The following is a 21339-nucleotide window of genomic DNA, read 5'->3' on the forward strand; positions in this document are numbered from 1 at the left end:
TGCATAATGGCTGCGAACGAAAAGACAGAAGACCGAAGCGCACACAGTGTAGAAAAGGCTAACATTAAATTGGAGCACCAAACACCATCAAGAGAGGAACTGAATCCCCCCAAACTGTATCCATACGACACAATTCCAACACCAGCAGGGATACAAGGTGTACAAGACATCACAAGATATTTAACACGAAGAGAAATGTTAAGTACAGGGCTTTTGCAGTTTGATGATCACCCAGACAACTACTGGGCATGGAAGGCATCTTTTCAAAATGCCATTGGAGACTTAAATGTTACAGCTCAAGAAGAGCTAGATTTAATGATAAGATGGCTTGGAGTTGAATCTGGTCAGCAAGCCAAAAGAGTCCGTTCAGTCCACATCTTCAATCCAAATGCAGCTCTCAACCTTGTGTGGCAAAGACTCGAGGAATGTTACGGGTCTCCTGAGGTAGTGGAAAATGCACTGTTGAAAAAGATTGAACAGTTTCCCAGACTCAGCAACCGAGACAACACAAGGTTAAGAGAGCTGGGCGACGTTCTGCAGGAAATCGAATGCGCTAAGGATGGAGGATACTTACCAGGCCTGGCATATTTGGACACAGCTCGCGGAGTCAACCCCATCCTGGACAAACTACCCTATGGACTACAGGAAAAATGGATCTCAACAGGAGCAAAGTACAAAGAAGAACACAAAGTTGCCTTTCCCCCTTTCAGTGTCTTTTCAAGATTTGTAAGGCAGCAAGCCAAAATAAGAAATGACCCGAGCTTCGCCATCGTGCCTCCCGCGAACACAAGCTTCAGAAAAGAGAGAAGCTTCAAAGACAATAACAGGCAAGTGATTAGCGTGCACAAAACTGACATCCCTACAGATACTAGTTCAGCTCAAAACAGTTACAGTAAGCCAATAGAGAGCCCTGACAAGCTATGTCCTATACATAAGAAGCCTCACCCACTTAAAAAGTGTAAAAGCTTTAGAGCAAAACCCATAGATGAACGCAAGTCATTTCTGAGAGAAAACAGAGTCTGTTTTAAGTGTTGCGGCTCTACTCAGCATTTAGCAAAAGACTGCAGGGTGCAAATAAAGTGTGTGGACTGTGGTAGTGACAGACACTTATAAGCACTACATCCAGGTCCACCCTCTGCTCTTGCTGAACGCTCTGAAACTGACAAAGGTGATGGCGGGGAGACACACGACAATGCAAGTGTCTCAGTCGTTTCTAAATGCACAGACATTTGTGGTGATGCAGATAGCCCACACTCATGCTCAAAAATAAGTCCTGTGTTTGTCTATCCAGAAGGCAGAAGAGAACAGGCGAGAAAGATGTACGCAGTGCTTGATGAACAAAGTAACAAGTCACTAGCTAAGTCTCAGTTTTTCGAGCTCTTTAATATTAAGTCATGCTCGGACACTTACAAACTCAGAACGTGCTCAGGACTGTCATATAATGTCGGCAGAACAGCAGTAAACTTTATGCTTGAGTCAGTGGATGGTAGAGTAAAGCTCCTGCTCCCAAACCTGATTGAATGTGACATGATTCCAGACGACAGGAGAGAGATCCCATCTCCACAAGTTGCTAGGAAGTTCTCTCACTTACAGAAGGTAGCCGACAAAATACCTCCTGTTGAAGAACAAGTACCTATTCTTCTGCTCCTGGGAAGAGACATTATGCAGGTACACAAAGTCACAGACAGAATCAACGGGCCACACAGTATGCCCTATGCACAGCGTTTAGACTTAGGCTGGGTTATAGTTGGGGAAGCCTGTCTGGGAAAGACGCATAAGCCCCCTAATGTGAATGTCCTTAAAACACATGTTCTTCAGAACGATCGTGCTTCTTATCTCAGCCCATGTCCTAACATGTTTCAAATCAAAGAGTCAAGTGCTTACAGGTACCAGCCTACTGCCACACCTTCCCCCCATAGGGACAGTAAAAACAAACACGGTGATCAACTGGGACAAACAGTTTTTGACAAAACAAAAGATGATGACAAACTAGCGCTGTCAGTTGAGGACAAAGATTTTATTGATGTTATGGCAAAGGAAGTGTATCAAAATGAAGGTAACAGCTGGGTTGCGCCACTGCCATTTCGCTCTCCCAGACCACAGCTCCCAAGTAACAAGAAGCAAGCTCTCAAGCGCCTCCTGTCTCTCAGAAAAACGCTGGATCGCAATCCTGAAATGAAAACGCAATACAAAGAATTCATGCAAAACATGCTGGACAATGACCACGCAGAGCTCGCTCCACCTTTGGAATCCGACAAAGAACACTGGTACTTACCATCCTTCGGTGTGTACCACCCTCAAAAACCTGACCAGCTGAGAGTAGTTTTTGATTCAAGTGCAGAGTTTGAAGGACAGTCCCTTAACAAAGTTTTACTAAGTGGACCCGACCTAAACAACACCCTACTAGGTGTCCTTATGCGTTTTAGAAAAGAGCCTGTGGCATTTTCAGCTGATGTGCAACAGATGTTTTATTGTTTTGAAGTAAGAGAGGACCATAGGGATTATCTGAGGTTCCTTTGGTATGAGGACAATGATTTAAACAAAGGCATTTGTGACTATAGAATGAAGGTCCATGTCTTTGGAAACAGTCCCTCCCCAGCTGTGGCTATTTATTGTATGAGGCGTGCTGCAGCCGAGGGAGAAGAGGAACACGGACATGACGCAAAGCAGTTTGTAATGAGACATTTTTATGTGGACGACGGCCTTGCATCCACAGAAACTCCAGAAGAAGCTGTTGAGATACTCACAAAAGCACAAAGTATGTTGGCACAGTCTAACTTGAAGCTACACAAAATAGCCTCCAACAACTGCAAGGTAGTGGAGGCCTTTCCTGCCACAGAGAGAGCAAAAGATCTAAAAGACCTGGATATGTATGGAGTAAGAGCACTGTCAAAAAAAACGTGCGCATACTCAGCAAAACACGTACGTAAATACATTTGTTGTACACAAAAATCTGTATTTATATATTCACGTACAGAATAAGCCATGCATAAAAACATTATGTCGTAACACTGTGTGTGTTTTGTGAGAATACAACTACAAAATCTACAACTTATGCATACGACTAGAATTTTTACGGGTACGACCTCTTAGTTATGATTACGAATCCAAAGGTGAGAAACGACTGTCAAAAATACGTCATTTGGGGCACAGCCGAAATGCATCGAGTACAAGAGCAATCGATTCGTCACAATGCGCATGCGTCCTCAGCCGCGTCCAGCTTTCAACTGTTGGCGGGTAGAAAGATGGCTGATGCAAGCAGCGGGAGCTCAAATCAGGTACAGCTTAAATTCTTTCCTCGTCTAAGCTAAATTGTTTTACAATTATTTGTTTCAAATAGTTTACGCTTTTGTTAGGTCTTCGTGGTTTAATATACTATGTGTCTCTCACAATCTTTAAGGGACAATGCTGTTATATGGCGCGGGCTAACCGCAATGGTGCCCTTTGAGATTCTCCTAGATGCGATCTTTTAGTAGTAATGGGCTTCACTAATCACTTTTTACTGCTTCACTTCTTCCTTTTTGCTTTTCCCACCGCTACGACAATGTTGCTTTCTTATTCGTGTATGGCTTTAACGTTATGCTAGCTTCAAGATTATGGTTCACTCAAGCTAGGTTTAAACTTGACGCGTCGCAACGCGCGTCAAAAATGATCTAATCGCGGTGGCTCCGCACATGCTATTGGAGAAGACTTCATTCATCTGTTCTTGGTATAAAAATGTTTGTTTGTCAGGTCCCTTTAGCAGACATCATCAGCACTGCTCAAAATCTTGTTACAATACTGAGCAACAGTTTAAGCTCAGCAGGAAATGTCAGGCCAGCCAGGCAGGGTAGGGCAGATCCAGGTTGTGGACAGGGAGCACAGACAGAAAAGGCCCAGTCCAGTCACCGCAGCCAGTCAGTACAACAAGAAATGGCAAGGTATGCGACAGGCAAGTAGGCTGTTTTTGTGTTACTTTACAGTTCCAGTACTCTAACCCAGTCATGTTTTTAGGTCTTTTCCTGGATTTTTCCGCAAAGAGGTCAGGGGGAAAAGACGTTTTGCACCATATACACGTCAAAAGAAAAGCCTTTTGGTCAACTTTTTCCTACTTGACAAACAGCGTGGGAAAACTCCCAAAGGAGAACTAGAATTACGACTTATGCTGGCTGGACTTGGGAAACGATCATTAACTTTAGATGAAAACATCACTCATTCAGAGGTATGATAGTATTTGCTACTTTCCCCAGTTTGCTGTCAAAATGAAATAAATGTAATGTAAAATATAACGTGGTATATTCCATACACATTTATTAACCACATTTTTTGTTAGACTATATGCTCTGCAAGACTGCTCCAGTATTGAGCATCACATTGAACACACCACCAGTTAAGACGATCATAACACTATGCTGAGCAAACCTTTAATGAGATGCAGTCAGGCTGTTGAATTGGGAATATGTGATGTATGTAATTGATAACTGCATTGCATGTCTGTTAAACCATATGTTAATATTTGTTCAAATTTCTAAATTGTGTAAACTCTTCTGTGTCACTCAAGTTGACAGATTTGCTTGTGAAAGCATATCCAAAGCTTACAAATATCTCTGGTGGCTGGTTATTGCACAAGTCTACAGGTAAGTGGGCTCCCTATAATTAATGCCGAATTCAAATGTGGCTGTTTTGTAGATCTCATATTTTTTTATTGAATGTTTATCAATAATTAAGATATTTTTTTCCATTTTAGGTGGAGGGGGACAACGCAAATTGCTTGTCGTTCCTCCTGACTCAGATGGATACAGTGGGCAACAGTTAAAAGCAATTAGTGGGAATGGCAAATGTATCATGTACATTGCTCCTTTACAAGAAGAAATTGACAGTACTGCATTGCCACCAGAAGCAAAGGAATTTGAACAAATGCCCAAAGCCCAGTGTACATCATGTAGAAAAATGTTTCCTCTTCAGGCTCTTCCAATCCATATCCAGGAATGCCAGAAGGAGCAGGTTGATTTGTGTATTTCATCTGACAATGTATGTTGAAGCTTAGTTAAATCTTTTTGGGTTATTTTTCGATCCCATGATTTAACATGTACAAAATATTAAATCAATTGGCTGTTAACGTTTCATCTGCAGGAAAACTGTACAGAAGAAGATTCAGTCTCAAATGACCTGGACATCCAGAGGGAGATGGTAAGACGTTTTGTACAAATGTCCTGATAAGTGTTTTAAAACTACAAAACTAAATTATAATATTGTTTCTTTTGTTGTTGTTTTGTTACAATTCTTTTGCCAGACTGCTGAGTGTCCGATGTGCAAAAAAGTATTTAATGTTGATGTCATTGAAGTACATGCATCTGACTGTGGATTACGGTAAAAAAATGTCACCATTACCTTGATTTCATGACTGCGGTCTATATATGTATATGAGTTAATTTTAATTTCCTCATATCAAAAGGAGCTTGCATCATAAAATGCTACTAAACTTTATAAATATATTTTGTTAACACTCTTGTTCATTAAGGGGAGTTGTATTTTTGTCTGTAGAACTGCAGAACATGGGGTTAGCATGTCAGATCACCCTATAGATTGCTTCCAGAGGTAAAACCACACGATCTTTTCAGAAGTATGTTGTCCATTATTCATTTAGTTATCTCTCTGCTGTCAGTATAACTTTCTTCCTTTTTTTTTCCAGTTCTGACGACATACTTAATTGGATTAGTGGCCAGGTGGAGGAAACCAACACATTTTCCATCTGTGTATCTCGAACTGACCTCTTCACCCGCGGCATGCAGCAGTGGCAACGTCAGAAGAAAACATCTCCTAAATGTAGACTAAGGGTTACCTTCTTTGGGGAAGCAGGCATTGACACTGGTGCCTTAAGCAAAGAGTTCCTAACAGGTTTAGTAGGTGTTAAAAGTACACATTTTAAAGTAGACAATTTGTGAAATCACAGTTTTATAATTTATAATTTTGCTGTTTTCTAGAAATGCTTGCAGAGATTGAGAGAAAGCTCTTTGTCTGTAGTGCAGACAAAAAAGGAAAAAATCCTCTTTACTGTCTGAACAGTTTGGATCAAAACTACTTCAGGTGAGTCTAATCAGTAGTTCTGGTTATTTTATATGTATTGAGGAAATAACCTAAAATATATTTAAATACATTATACTATTTGATTTTATCTTATTAGGAGTGCTGGAGAAATCATGGCAGCTAGCTTGGCGCAAGGGGGACCTCCACCAGCCTTTATGCGTGAATGGTGCTTCAGATATCTCTGTTCTGGTGATTCTGACAGCATTCAGGTGTCAGCTACTGATGTCACTGATCGGGAACTGTCGCTTCTTATTGAGACGGTAAAAAAATTATGAAATCAGGTGGGTACTGAAAAGTAACTATGATTATGCACTTATTAGTCTACAAGTAAAGGTAATTACATACAAAGGTAAATACAAGTCTGTTTGGGTAATTTCTGCTCTTGTACTGTGATCCGTGACCGTGCACAATAATTTCTCAAATGTAACATTGAAACACTAGTACACTATTCTGATATTGTGGATGTTACCGTCATCTAATCCAGTGTACTCATTTCTCTAACAAATGTTTTCCTCATAATATTGTAATCATGTCTTTCCACTGTATATATTGACATTGCTGATTTAGGGGACCAGATCCACATTTTTGGACAACCTTATTTTGGACAGTCTTCTTAAGAAGTGGAAATTTAAATAATTCAATTCAATATTGTGTTTTCAGATTAGCAGTGCAACTGATGATGAGCTCGGTGAACATACTGATGAAATTCTAAACTGTGGATACACTGGAAGGGTGTCTGTAGAAAAGAAAGATCACATAATCAGGTATTTATTAGGTGTTTCTTTGTTGACTGCTGAAATGGTTACTACTTTTAACACAAAACACATGGACTACTTATGTGCAGTTACAGTTTCAAAACCACTATATTTTCCCTGCTCCAACACTCACTCACTCAGTTAATTCAGGGATGTCAGGTTTTATAAAATTTTTTTGCTGTTTTAAAAAAATATACGTGTATTTCTACTGTTTTTGAAGGGCCGTTATACTCCACTCAACCATGAGAGTCGTTCCGGTGCTTGATCAGCTTAGGAAAGGACTGCTGCTTTATGATCTTCTTAAGATAATGAACTTGTACCCAGAACTTTGTCTACCACTGTTTGTACCAGGAGATGATGACAAGGTAACTAATCCTTTACTATGGCATTTCTATTAAATTAGCATTAAAGGAATGGTTTCCAGCTCTAGGCATTGCTGATGTCCAGGTTAGAACTAAAGCTGCAGCACTATACTAACAGACACTAAAAGCCTAGTCACCTAAATCAAGACCAGGCTTCTTTGTGAATTTCATCCACTATTCATGCAGTTTGAGAGGTGGGTTTTTATTATTATTTGCATGTTTTTACAGGAACATTGTGGTCAGTTTTAGTGACTTCTAGTGTTTTGTTACCTCTAGTTCAAAACTAAGGGGACATCAAAATAATTGATTTTAGGTAGATGCAGCTTTTATTCTGGAGAAGTGCCACCCTGACTTCAGCGAGAAGGGATCCCTGAAATACAGCAAGGAAATTAACATTATGAACTTGTTCCAGGATTTCTTACAAGAAATTGAGGATCAAGGTATGTTTTAGCTTTTGTTAAAAAAAACAAAAACAAATCTCTATTCACCCTAACATGTTTTCAATCCTTTATGTAAGAACAAGGTGAACATGGAGAAATGTCCGTTGGCAAAATCATGCAGTGGATGACGGGCCAGGGACACAAACCTCTTTTGCCAAGTGAAAAGCAGGACTTCAGCATAACTGTAAAGTTCTATCATGACTGTGACGGCAGTCATACTGTTTGTTTTCCAACAGTAAGCGCATGCAGTCGCACAATCACTTTTCCCTCTGCTCACTTGAAAACATCTGATGACTTCAAAAACATTATGTACTTGGCCATATCTTGTGGGGAGTCTTTTGATAGGATGTAAGGAAGCAAGAAATGAAATTCAACACTTCCTTCCTTGTTCTTTTTATTCACATAGGATATCTTACATCAATATTAACATTTATGTATTTATATAATGTTTCACTGCCAGTTTTTTTTTTTTTATAACATGTAGCATGTCATGACAGCTGTCAGCCAAGGAAATGTACAAGTCTGCAGTTCATTTTTAATAAATGTTTACAAAACGGCTGTTATTTGCCTGTTAGGTCTCAGTTATTGCTTCCTGTTCTCCAAAGGTGTTCAGCATATTGAACCATTGATATGTAAATGTCTCTACCATAGGATTCTGATGTTGCAAGAGGATTGATGATAGATTTAATTGTTTCCATCACAGCTGGAGGCAGTGGGCTCTCAATTCGTGGCACCTGAACGCCAAAAGGTTCTTCATTTGCAGAATCGAAGGACTCCCAGTCTGTTCCAAACAGCTCCAGATTCTGAAACTAAATAAAAAGAAAATGCTACCTTGCATAAAATTGTTAATTAAAATATACAGCATAAGTTACATCATAACTACCCTAGGGTAAGTAATTTAATACAAACCTGCAAATTCTCTTCAGAGTCACCAGAAGAATTCTGCATGTGTCCCAGAACCCACAGCTGGTTTGGGCTAAGTCCACCTTCAGATTGTAAGGGATGATTATCCCAGCCTTCAGTAAAAATGTGGAGATCATGTTCTAGGCGTGCAAGAAACACATAATGCACACAGAACATATGGAGAGAATCTGACAAGTCCAGCAAGCCATCTTCTTCAAGCCCATGAAGAACTTCGTAGTACAGCTGAGTTACACTGAGCCAAACATCTCGCCAAAGGCGCTCGATTCTAAACAGAGAAGGGAAAGAGGAACAGCTGTGTTAGCCAAGTAACTGATAGCTTGCTCTTGAATATGCTTTTGAAATGGTTTTATAATAATCTTACTATTACAATACTTTGCATAGTTAATTGGTAACCTTTGATTATGCACACTCTTCCCTGCAATGAAGCTTCCTCTTCCTGTGCCTTTTACAGTGAACATGGTTTCTGCAATTCCAACATTTTCCACACCTTCATCACCTCTCACTCTAGAAAATGTAGGGAAAAAAGCATAAAGTAGCAGTTCAGCGTTTAAATACTGAGCAAGTTTGCTTAAGCAGAAAATCAAGAATCTTCTACCACGATTACACACCTTGATGGCCAGCCATAGTTTTGAACTGCTTTTAGAAAAAAAGAAAGTGCAGTGCTTGAGCAGTTATTATCTGCTGGTTCCAGGTACATGATCTATATGTAAAGTACACAAAATGTCTCAGTAAGCAATCATTTACTTTTCACGTAGCATGAAAATCGAACTAATCAAACTGAGTCTGACTCAGTTTAATTCAACACACCTTTCTAGAGTATCCATCGATCCCTCCAAATATGACAATGTTGTACCTTGAAAGCAAAAAGCACATCATAGCTTGTCCTTTTAAGGAGAAGTAACATTTTGATAGTATTATAAACTAATGATTACCGTATAAGTTTATGGTTTGTGTCCACGTGGACTAAGGATAGCGGATGCTGTACAAAATACGTTCTCCTGACAATGCACCCTAGCTTTGTCATCCTCTCCAAAACTCCAGCAGCATCTACTCTGTGCATGGACTCCTTGATGCGATCCCACTGAACTCTGTGCCCTTCTGCTTGCAAGGAACCCTTTACCATCCTGTATCCTGCAGTTGGTAATTGTCTCTTGATAGACATCACAGCATTATCCAAGTCATGGTCAGAGAGACTGCTATACGTGGACTTTGTAGACAGTCCATGTTCACGCATTCGACGAAAGATGGTTGACTGACTAACTCCTAGCAGGTTTGCAATACAAGACACAGGTAAAGGCATGTCAATGAGTCTGGTTAACAGTTCTTCAGAAAAGATCAGTTTTGGTCTGCCTCGTCCATTACTTGCATCCTTAATGAAAAGTTGGGGTGCTTCTTGTGAAAGAGCTCCGTTTATCTTCCTTTGAAGAGATAGAAGATTCTCCTCAATTTCACTTGGCACATTAAAGACAGTAGCAGCTGATGTCAAAATGAATACTTCTTGATTAACAACGTACAGGAAATAGTCCAAATCCAAATTTGGTCGATCCAGGATCCCACTTATTCTAGATTGAAGACGTTCCAGTAAGTGTGTAACCATAGACTCCTATGAAAGTGAAACAATATATTTTATGAATGTAATGTTAATATTTCACAGCAGTTAGGCAGCCAAGTGTATTCCAATACTGGTCCTGGAGTAACCCTGCCCTACACGTTTTAACTTTTGTCTTTAACATACATTATAGCTTAGCTAATTAACACACCCTTATTGAGTTGGATGTTCGCAGAGTAAAAAAAGTGTGCATAACAAGTGGTAGTCTAAAACTTATGTTTTGAAAGTAAAAAGTGATAAAACGCCGATTGCATCATTTTTGACGCGCGGACCCTCGGGCCAGTTGCGACGCGTCAAGTTTAAACCTAGCTTGAGTGAACCATAATCTTGAAGCTAGTATAACGTTAAAGCCATACACGAATAAGAAAGCAACATTGTCGTAGCGGTGGGAAAAGCAAAAAGGAAGAAGTGAAGCAGTAAAAAGTGATTAGTGAAGCCCATTACTACTAAAAGATCGCGTCTAGGAGAATCTCAAAGGGCACCATTGCGGTTAGCCCGCGCCATATAACAGCATTGTCCCTTAAAGATTGTGAGAGACACATAGTATATTAAACCACGAAGACCTAACAAAAGCGTAAACTATTTGAAACAAATAATTGTAAAACAATTTAGCTTAGACGAGGAAAGAATTTAAGCTGTACCTGATTTGAGCTCCCGCTGCTTGCATCAGCCATCTTTCTACCCGCCAACAGTTGAAAGCTGGACGCGGCTGAGGACGCATGCGCATTGTGACGAATCGATTGCTCTTGTACTCGATGCATTTCGGCTGTGCCCCAAATGACGTATTTTTGACAGTCGTTTCTCACCTTTGGATTCGTAATCATAACTAAGAGGTCGTACCCGTAAAAATTCTAGTCGTATGCATAAGTTGTAGATTTTGTAGTTGTATTCTCACAAAACACACACAGTGTTACGACATAATGTTTTTATGCATGGCTTATTCTGTACGTGAATATATAAATACAGATTTTTGTGTACAACAAATGTATTTACGTACGTGTTTTGCTGAGTATGCGCACGTTTTTTTTGACAGTGCTCTTACTCCATAGATATGGAGCTGGACAACATACCCCTGCAGAGAAGACTAGGGGTGCTGTGGAATCTTGTAAATGACTGCTTCACCTTTCATGTTTCCACAGAGCAAAGGCCATACACCAGGAGGGGTGTTCTGGCCACTGTCAACAGTTTATACGATCCACTAGGTTTTGTGTCACCCATCACAATGCAAGGAAAAGCCCTTTTACGTGAACTGTCCATAGAGCAAAAGGATTGGGACGAACCACTTCCTGCGAAAAGAGAAGAGGAATGGAATAAATGGAGAAACTCCTTAAAGGATCTCAAACAGCTACAGATACCAAGGTGCTACCTCCCATTCTCCCAGGCAACTGCTGTCAAAAAAGAACTGTGCTTATTTTCAGATGCCTCCACCATGGCCATAGGAGCAGTAGCGTACCTGAGGGCTCTTGACAATGAAGGTCAGTGGCACACAGGTTTCATCATGGGCAAGTCCAAAGTAGCCCCTCGACCCGCTCACACTGTCCCTAGATTGGAGTTATGTGCGGCAGTTTTAGCTGTGGAGATGTATGAACTCATTAGAGATGAGATGGACATTGATGTAGACACTGTCAGATTTTTTACAGATAGTAAAATTGTCCTTGGCTACATACACAACAACACAAAGAGGTTTTACACTTATGTAGCCAACAGAGTGACTAGAATCAGAAAGACCACACATCCTGCACAGTGGTGTTACATAGCCACTAGTGACAATCCAGCAGACATTGCCACCAGACCAATTGCAGCTTCCACATTAGCTCACACAAACTGGTTTAATGGTCCTTCCTTTTTGACAAAATCCAACATGGAGACAGCTCATTTTGATGCTTTTACACTGATTAACCCTGATACAGATACAGAGATCAGACCCGAGGTAAAGACCTTTGTTACTAAAGCCTCAACAACACAGCTGGGGTCACAGCGTTTGGGAAGGTTTTCTCATTGGATGAGATTGTGTCACACTATTGCTTCACTAAAACGTGTAGCAGCGTCATTTAAGAAGACAGACACGAAAAGTAAAGGCTGGAAGTGTTTTAGTAACACTAACACTGTAGATGAACTGTCCGAAGCAGCCAAGCTTATCATTCACACAGTACAAAGTGAGACGTTCAAAGAAGAGCACAGGTCTATAAAAGCAAATCAGCCACTCCCAAAGCAAAGCTGTCTTAAAAAGTTGAATCCTGTTATTGATGAAGATGACCTCCTCAGAATAGGAGGACGCTTGGCACCTGCTCATTTGACAAAAGATGAGAAGCATCCACTCATTATCCCAAACGTTCATCATATAGCTGTCCTTCTTATTAGGTACTATCACGAGAAAGTAGCGCATCAGGGGCGCCACATAACAGAAGGAGCGCTCAGAGGAGCTGGATTTTGGATTATTGGCAGTAAACGGCTTGTCTCTTCTGTCATTCACAAATGTGTTCTCTGCCATAAGCTTAGAGGACAGCTACAGACACAAAAGATGGCAGATTTGCCTGTTGACAGACTATCACCCATGCCACCATTCACTAGTGTAGGACTGGACGTCTTTGGTCCCTGGACGGTCACGACACGTCGCACAAGAGGAGGAAGTGCAGACAGTAAACGCTGGGCTGTACTTTTCACCTGCATGTCCACAAGAGCTGTGCACATTGAGCTCATTGAATCAATGTCAACATCCAGCTTTATCAATGCATTGAGGAGATTTTTCAGCATCCGTGGACCTGCTCAAATACTCCGCTCTGATAGAGGCACCAATTTTATTGGAGCATGCAATGAATTGAAAATTGACCAGAAAGACACAGAACTGAACTCTTACCTGCAGGAGAAAGGATGTACGTGGCTGTTCAACTCTCCACACTCCTCACACATGGGTGGGTCTTGGGAGAGACTTATTGGAGTTGCGCGACGTATTTTGGATGGTATCCTTGTGAAAGCCACACATGTCCAACTCACACACGAAGTGCTAAGCACATTCATGGCAGAAGTCATGGCAATAATGAATGCAAGGCCACTCGTACCAGTGTCCACAGATCCAGACAAACCAAACCTTCTCACTCCAGCAATGCTTCTTACCCAAAAGACCAACGCGCTATCTGCACCAACGGGAAGCTTTGCACCTCCAGACCTCTACTCCAAACAATGGAAGCAGGTACAGTGCCTGGCAGATTCTTTTTGGAAACAGTGGAGAAGTGAATACCTTCCAACTTTACAACAAAGAAGGAAATGGACTGATGATAAACCGAACATAAACGTTGGTGACATTGTGATATTGAAAGATGCTCTAGCGCACAGAAATGACTGGTCTATGGGAAGAGTTGTAAAAACATTTGAGAGTAATGATAAGAAGGTCCGAAAAGCAGAAGTAAAAATTGCAAAAGATGGGAATGTTAAAGTGTTTTTGAGACCTGTTTCTGATATGGTTTTACTTCTATCAAATGAGGAATAGATTGTTATTGCTATTGTTCAAAATGTTTTGTTTTTCTTTTTTTTGAACAAGTTAATTTGTAGTAGTACAATTGTATTGTACCAGACGGGGAGTGTTTTGCCTCTTGTAAGTTGTGTTGAGCAGCAGTTTTTTGCTACGCTATTTTAGAGCTCCCTCTTGTGGACGAGTGGCATTACTGTTTCATTAACTTTGTAAAAAAAAAAAGAAATCATTCAAGATGGCCGTACGCAATGTCGAGCCGTTCGTGTGTCGAATTAATGTTGAACTCCACACATTGTAGCCTTGGACGAGATTTGTCCGTAAGTATCAGAATATGACAAAATTGTGATTTTATTTTTGTTTGTGTAAAAAATATGTGCATTTGAGTTTATCTGGATTTGTTATTGTGTGGTGTATAGTTAACATGTAACACGACAGTTTGCGATGTTAGCTAATGCTATGCTTGTACATTTTATTTCTTAGTTTTACGACGGCCTAAAGAGGGCAATGGTTAGAGGCCATTCTACAAATAAATCAACACAAAGAAACAAAGCTTGATTATTTGAAGCGTCGTTAACTCGCTGTCTAGCTGGTGAAATTAGATAACTCAGAGTGAGGGCAGCACAGAAAGGGTACCACAAAAGGCGTGATGAACTCTCTGTGGAGCAGGGGTGTGTTCTGTGGGGCATGAGAGTGATTGCACCAGTGAAGCTCAGAGCTGCCGTACTTAAAGAAATCCACAGTGGTCACCCTGGCATTGTGAAAATGAAGGCAATTGCACGGCAATACGTCTGGTGGCCACATATTGATATGGACATTGAGAAAGTATGCAAAGGATGTGAAACGTGTCAGCTAGAGCAGGGAATGCCGCGCCACGTGCCACTGCACCCTTGGGAATTTCCAGGAGATGTGTGGAAGAGACTTCACATTGACTTTGCAGGGCCATTCTTGGGCCACATGTTCATGATTGTAGTTGACGCATTCTCAAAATGGCTGGAGGTTTACAAAATGACACAAATAACCTCCTCTGCAACCATCACCAGACTAAAGAGACTTTTTGCATCATATGGAGTCTCTGAACAGATTGTCACAGACAATGCAGCAACCTTTATGTCTGATGAGTTCCAATAGTTCGCGAGGAGAAATGGAATCCTCCACACGACCGGTGCTCCGAGGCACCCAGCCACAAACGGCCTAGCCGAGAGATACGTCTCAACGTTCAAGGCTGGCATGAAAAAGCTGGCAAGAGAAGATTTGAGCATTGAAGACAAAGTCTCTCACTTCCTGCTACGGTATCGCACAATTCCCAACAGCACAACAGGCGAGTGACCTGCTGATGTGTTCTTGAAAAGACATGTCAGAACCAGGCTGGACTTTCTGAAACCAAACATTCAAGAAACGGTGAGGAGGAAGCAGTATCTGCAGAAAGAAGGACCTGACAGAAAAGCGTTGGACAGGCAGTTCGACGTTGACGAGCAAGTCTACCTGCGAAACACTGCTGGCAAAACACCAAGATGGATCCCAGGGGTCATCACCCAGCAGTCAGGGCCTGTGTCCTACAAGGTCCGTGGAGAAGCGACGGATCAAGAGTACTGGCGCCACGGAGACCAGCTGAGACCTCGCCATTCTGCGTGGCTTCCAGATCTGCAATCTGAGGAGGTTGCTGAGGAGACTGAGCCGATGGAGAGCAGTTTCAAAGCATCCCCAGCACCTGAACTGCCAGACCCAGTTGAGCCGCCTGATCCTGTTGCAGTGACCCTAAGACGCTCCCAGCGTACCCCAAAAGTGCCTCAACGTTATCAGGACTGAGTGTAGTGATAAGAGACTGTGTGCTGATGTTTAGTTTAAGTTACAGTTAAAGCATTCAGTTGAGTTTATTATGTAGTATGGGTAATGTTGAGAATTCTAATCTTAATGCATAGTAACAATGTATTTATTGTTAAAGTAATGGGAGAGATATATTTAATATGACTTGGGATGTCTAAGTCTTTCTAAGTTACCTTTAAAGTAAAGGGGGAGGTGATGTGGTATATTGAGCTTATGGGCTTTCCATAGTAGTTTCGCATGTTCTATGTGATATGCGCATGCCCAGATAGCTGCGCGCCAGAACGTGAGCCTCCGTTTGGCATGTTGTAATTTGGCTATGCAAGTGTTTCAGTAAACGTGGTTAAACGCATGCAAACTGTCTCGTCATTAATACACCACAATGCTACACTGGGCAAGCAGGTTCGTTACGTTTAGAAGACTAACTACGTCTTGCCCAAACAGGTTTGTTAAGTTTAGAAGACTAACTATATCTTCCTCATACAGATTTGTTACTCAGTTTTCCTCATACATTGAATATTACCTTGCATGTTGCATTTTGTTTTGTAGACCAGTGCTAATCCTCCAATCAGCAGAGCCACACACACAGTGATGACAGAGAAGACTTGAGATGAAACACACACACACACACACACACAGTGATGATAACAAAAGAACCTGGAGATAAGACACAGATCTAAGAAAAAAAATAAGTGGCTAAACTGCATTTATTTGCAAAACATCATATTTCTCATTTTATCATTTCGCACATGCCAATTGTCACTTGTTAACCACATAGTCTGATTTTTCTAAATGTTGATTGCAAATACAAATTTGTCTAAATGTATTTATTTATGCCCTGATGTGTAAAGCAATCAAATTGAAAGGGTGGAGAGTAATATCTTTATCCCATGATTATAGAATGAAAGGTTGAGTAATGGTTGACTTCTTACTAAAATATCCTTCATCAGAATGCATGACAAATGACATGTTTCTGTAGACTGTTGTTGATGATGTTGATGGTACAGGAGCTCTTGATGTGGTCCTAGAGACTGTTGTTGGTGATATTGGTACTACTGGAGCTCTTGATGCTGGAGTTTGAATTTTCCAGATTCAAAATCAGATCACATTTAAGAATAATTACATTTACATTTACATTTATGGCATTTGGCAGACGCCCTTATCCAGAGCGACTTACATTTTTTTATCTCATTTTTTTTTTTTTTTTTTTTTTATACAAGTGAGCAATTGAGGGTTAAGGGCCTTGCTCAGGGGCACCTCAGTCATAGCCTCAGGTCTGGGAATCGAACCCGGGACCCTTCGGTCACAAGACCAGTTCCCTAACCACCAGGCCATGACTGCCCCATAATAATTCAAATACAAATACAATTCCAAAGGGTCCACTATATGTAAAAATCATATAAGCACTCTCTCTCTCTCAAGGGAAGATAGAATCTTTTGTCAAATCTGGGTGAATCTACTTGCGGTGTTGAAACATTAACCACAAACCAGACAGAGGAACTGTACTTGCTCTTTCTCTGTTCATTTACTTACTGACTCACTCTCAGATTCAACTGTTTATTCACTCACAGACTTTAGCATTCAAATGACTCTGTTCACACACTGACTTAATCTAAGATTCCTTTGTTCACTTACTCAATGACTCTCTCATTCTCAAATTCCTCGGTTCAGTCCTTAACTGATTCCCTAACATTTAGATTCCTCTGTGCATTCACACTGTGCATTTCCTTACACTCAGATTCTCTCACATTGTTACAGTAGAATCCTGGAAGTTGCGGTAATCCACTTGCGTCGACAACTGATGCAGTCGAGTTCCGAATCGAATTTCCCCATAAGAGATAACTGAATACTGATTTATTGGTTTTCGACAATCAATTTTTTACCATAAATTTCCCTATTTCCCTACAAAAATGATCATCAATTTCACTCTTAGGTAAGTAATACTGTATAAAGCTAATGTTTTAACAAAATAATCTATCATATCCAGTGAATTTCAATGCTACCTCCGTCACATGAATGCTTTTTTCATACTTCTCTAAGATCGCCTTTCTGAACTCTATTTTTGTTCTTACCATTTTCCTCTTATGCTTTTCTGCTATGTCTTTCTTGGGAGAGACTTTTTTGTCTAAAACAGTACAAAAATACAGCAAAAGCTTGAAGCACAGCCTCAAGATAGGTTTAAAACCTACTGAACAACAACGCCAACTAATGCAAACTAGCGGCAGGTGACCGAAGCATGAACTGTAATGTGGTTACAAAAGTCAAGAGTCGGGTTGGATTCCAAAGTTTTGTTCGGGCTTCGAGACAAAATTTTCTCGACATTTTGCATCAGAATCCAAATATGCCGAGTACTGAGGCACTCGAGTTCCGGAGTTCTACTGTATTATTATTATTATTAGTATTGTTATTAAGACTTTGGGTTTAATAATCATCATTTATGTATACATTTTTAGCAGGAATGTTTACTTCTTTATATCCCTAAAATAATGGATCCATAATTATTGGGAAGATGTGTTTCACCATTAACATGTACAGGGGTTGGACAATGAAACACCTGTGTAGGGGTTTCACCTACTAATCCTTTGAAGTAGATATCATTTGTTTTACCTTAATTATTAATCAGTCTCATTAATTTAGAATCAGTCTCATATTCTAATTATACCACAAGTTTAGTTATCAACTAAAGGTAATTAATGGTTTGGTATCTGAAGGATTTAACTGTGAATTCTTTGGAGGTTTTGGCAACAACCACTTTTGAATGACATCAACACAGACAATTTGGTGAAAATAAATGATACATTTATTTAAAATCAACTATTCTAAAACAAACAGCATCAACAAGGATCAGTATATTAACAGTCAAGACTCGTGTGTGTGTGTGTGTGTGTGTGTGTGTGGAGAAAGAGGAGAGTAAATGTATGTGCGTGCGCCAGAGGCGGTTCTTTAATTAGGCATTTGGCCTCGACCAAATCTGTCCTCCATAGGGGCCCCCAAATCTGACCATCCCAGCTACAGTAAATACACAAAAAACAATGTTAATTTGTTACTTATGTAAAGTAAAGAAAAAACATATTTATATAAAAAAATAACAGAAATATCAGTAGAATACCGAATTAATTAATGTCTAAATGCTAATTGTCCAAACACACATTGGCCCTCCATTGCTTGCATTGAACTAGTCCATAGTACGATGACGTAGCAATGTGCGACACGATGTGACTTCAAACCAAAACAGCGGGAACTGTACACGACTAGATTGAAAGCTGTCAGAGTGAAAATGAAGCGGAGTTATGAAAGTGGTTCTGCTAAACGAAAGAAACGGGCAGAGAGCAAAAGAATCGCAGATGCACTGTCAAAATTGACCTCCTTTTTTACACCTCGTGCTGCTACAGCATCCGCTGTAGCTCCTGAACCCGTGACATGCTCAGGCTCCGCTGTAGAGGAAAATGAAGTGGTGTTTATGGAAGCTGAAACAGAGGAAGACGAAGATTATTTGGTGGTGAGTCCTACACTGATTAGTCACAAGCAGAAAACTTACAAAACCAAGGACAATAACATTTCTTATTTTTCCCCATACACAATTTAGTGAAAACTACAAACTTAAAAGACCATGTTTATTGTAAGGCCTTTTTAAAACATGCACCAACATTACTGTATGCACTAAGCAAAACAAAAACATACAACAAATCAAATAAACATAAATTTTTTGGGCTGCACATTATCAGTTTAGTATCTATAATGTAATGTTTTTTCAGTGTACCAGGAGCAGTGGAGACAATTTAATAATAATAGGTGACGACCCTGCCAGAAAAGCTGACAGACTCTAAGCGTTGTTCAGTTGTACAGAAAGGACCAGTGCAAATACAAAGAAAATTTTCACAGAACAAACAGTGCAGACGAATTACAAACATGTACTACTATTTGAACATGAAGAATGGCGAAAAAATCCAAAGGTCCTGGCTTGTGTACAGCAAGACGAAAGACCGCGCAGTTTGCTTCTGTTGTCGGCTGTTTAGCGATTGCAACAAGCAGCGGTTCAGCTCCGATGGCACAAATGATTGGAAAAATGTATCAACCTTCCTAAAAATTCACGAGAAGTTTGGCGATCATCTTGCGAATATGGCTGCTTGGAGGACACTTCATCAATGGCTTCAAACAGGTAAAGCCATAGATAATGTGAACCAAGAGCTGTTTGTAAACAAAGTGAACAAATGGAGAGAGATTCTCAAATGACTGATTGCTATTATTACACACCTGGCCGAACGCAACTTAGCTTTTTCGAGGCCATTCAGAGAAGCTGTATGAGCAATGGAAATTTCTTAGGCCAAGTTCAACTTATGGCTCAGTTTGACCCTGTAATGAGGGACCTCTGTAAAGAGGGTAGCTGAAAAAGCAGTCCATGTGAGTTACTTTGGTAAGTGAGTTACTCAGGCGAGGTGTCCCACCCCCTCAATGTGAATAAGACCCATTTATTTTACAGCAATCGCTACATGGCGCCCCCTCGCCCGCTAAACAGTCGTTACACGCCACCCCCCGCTCAACAACTTATGGTCGCCACTCCAAAATTTTCTGAAGCCCCCCCCACTGTATATGTTCTGGCGCCGGCCCTGAGACCTGCAGACACTAAATTTGGATCTAGCTGATTGTCGTGGGCAATCCTACGACAACAGCAGTAACATTCAGGGGAAGAAACAGGGGGTCCAGAGCAGAATCCTGGAGCTTAACAACAAAGCACTCTGTGTCCCACGTGCCAGCCACACATTGAATCTGGTGGTTGGTAATGCTGCCAAGGCTTCTGTGACAGTTTTTTTGGACTGTTACGGCGACTGTATGCTCTTTTCAGTGCTTCAGTTCACCGGTGGACAATCCTTCAAAAACGTGACGGATTTTACCATTAAACCTCTCGGTGCAACAAGATGGGAGGCTAGGGTGGAGTCAGTGAAAGCTGTCCGATACCAGCTGCCTGAAATTCTGGATGCCCTGACCACCCTGAGGGAGTTTGCTGAGGAGAAGCAGGACTCTGAATGTGCCTCCAATGCCAACAGCATTCACAAAGAGATGAAGAAATGGCCTTTCCTGGTGAGTACTGTTATATGGTACAATGTCTTATTTCACATAAACAAAGTCAGCGAACTTCCGGTGTGACGTGGCATGGAGTAGATGTGTTTTCTGAGCTCTCTGTGGAGCGGAGTTTTCTTTTAAAATATCCGAAGCACTTTTTGCTGTTTATTTATCTTTTTGTTGGTCCTCCGATTATCGTGTTCATCGGCGCTATTTCTACGTTTGGTCATGCCTCCCAAGTCGAATAAGACGCCAGGACCGTCGCAATCTCTTATCAGGGCTGCTGTGCAGGCCCCATCCATGTCTTCAGGTAGCACCGCCTCTCCAACGAAGGGGGGTTCTGACCCGGCAGCGACGCCAGACATGTCAGCGCTAAAAACCGAGATTGTTCAAGCGGTGATTTCCGAAATGCGAAAGAACATTACTCTAACATTAAATCTGAGCTGCTCGACATGAAGTCAGAGCTGACTCGCGATTTTGCAGCACAAAGGTCGGACTTTGCGGGTCTGAAATCCACTGTCTCAGTTATCGAACAGTCACTTTCTACGTGCACGGATGATGTGGTAGCGCTGCAGGCGAAAGTGGAATTTCTGTCTAAAGAAATTATTAGGCTGGATGATAAGTGCGATGATTTGGAGTCTAGATCCCCTCGACAGAATATCCAAGTCATTGCGCCAATCATCGTACTCCTGCGCCAAAACCGAGGTCTGGTGACCCGCCACGGCCCGTTATCGTGAGACTGCACCACTACGAGAACTATGTGGAAATTCTCAGAAAGGCCAGATGACAGCAGCGAATTACTGTCTCGAATATGAAACTGTCGGTCTTTCCA

General features: G+C 41.0%; 2 protein-coding genes and 1 long non-coding RNA gene across 3 annotated transcripts; 2 read left to right on the forward strand and 1 right to left on the reverse strand.

Annotated features, from left to right (window-relative positions):
• Nucleotides 1-2886: 2886 nt before the first annotated feature.
• Nucleotides 2887-4068, forward strand: LOC143486136 (uncharacterized). Its single transcript, XR_013123142.1, has 3 exons — nt 2887-3278; nt 3733-3920; nt 3994-4068. It is a non-coding gene; the product is annotated as an uncharacterized LOC143486136 (long non-coding RNA).
• Nucleotides 4069-4173: 105 nt separating this feature from the next.
• LOC143486134 (G2/M phase-specific E3 ubiquitin-protein ligase-like) lies at nt 4174-8075 on the forward strand. The gene is made up of 13 exons (XM_076985983.1): nt 4174-4201; nt 4541-4616; nt 4727-5010; nt 5113-5169; nt 5273-5349; nt 5524-5577; nt 5672-5877; nt 5964-6066; nt 6164-6326; nt 6727-6830; nt 7042-7186; nt 7497-7623; nt 7701-8075. Exons 3-13 carry the CDS (start codon nt 4825-4827, stop codon nt 7973-7975), a joined length of 1497 nt encoding a protein of 498 aa, XP_076842098.1. The 5' UTR covers nt 4174-4201; nt 4541-4616; nt 4727-4824; the 3' UTR covers nt 7976-8075.
• A 105-nt stretch (nt 8076-8180) lies between these two features.
• LOC143486101 (uncharacterized) lies at nt 8181-11190 on the reverse strand. The gene is made up of 8 exons (XM_076985943.1): nt 10798-11190; nt 10062-10150; nt 9480-9965; nt 9355-9400; nt 9156-9247; nt 8941-9051; nt 8533-8812; nt 8181-8432 (listed from the first exon to the last, which is right to left on the reverse strand). Exons 1-8 carry the CDS (start codon nt 10978-10980, stop codon nt 8202-8204), a joined length of 1518 nt encoding a protein of 505 aa, XP_076842058.1. The 5' UTR covers nt 10981-11190; the 3' UTR covers nt 8181-8201.
• Nucleotides 11191-21339: the final 10149 nt, after the last annotated feature.

This window comes from Brachyhypopomus gauderio, unplaced genomic scaffold (genome assembly GCF_052324685.1).
Source record: "Brachyhypopomus gauderio isolate BG-103 unplaced genomic scaffold, BGAUD_0.2 sc44, whole genome shotgun sequence".
Classification (NCBI taxonomy): Eukaryota; Metazoa; Chordata; class Actinopteri; order Gymnotiformes; family Hypopomidae; genus Brachyhypopomus; species Brachyhypopomus gauderio.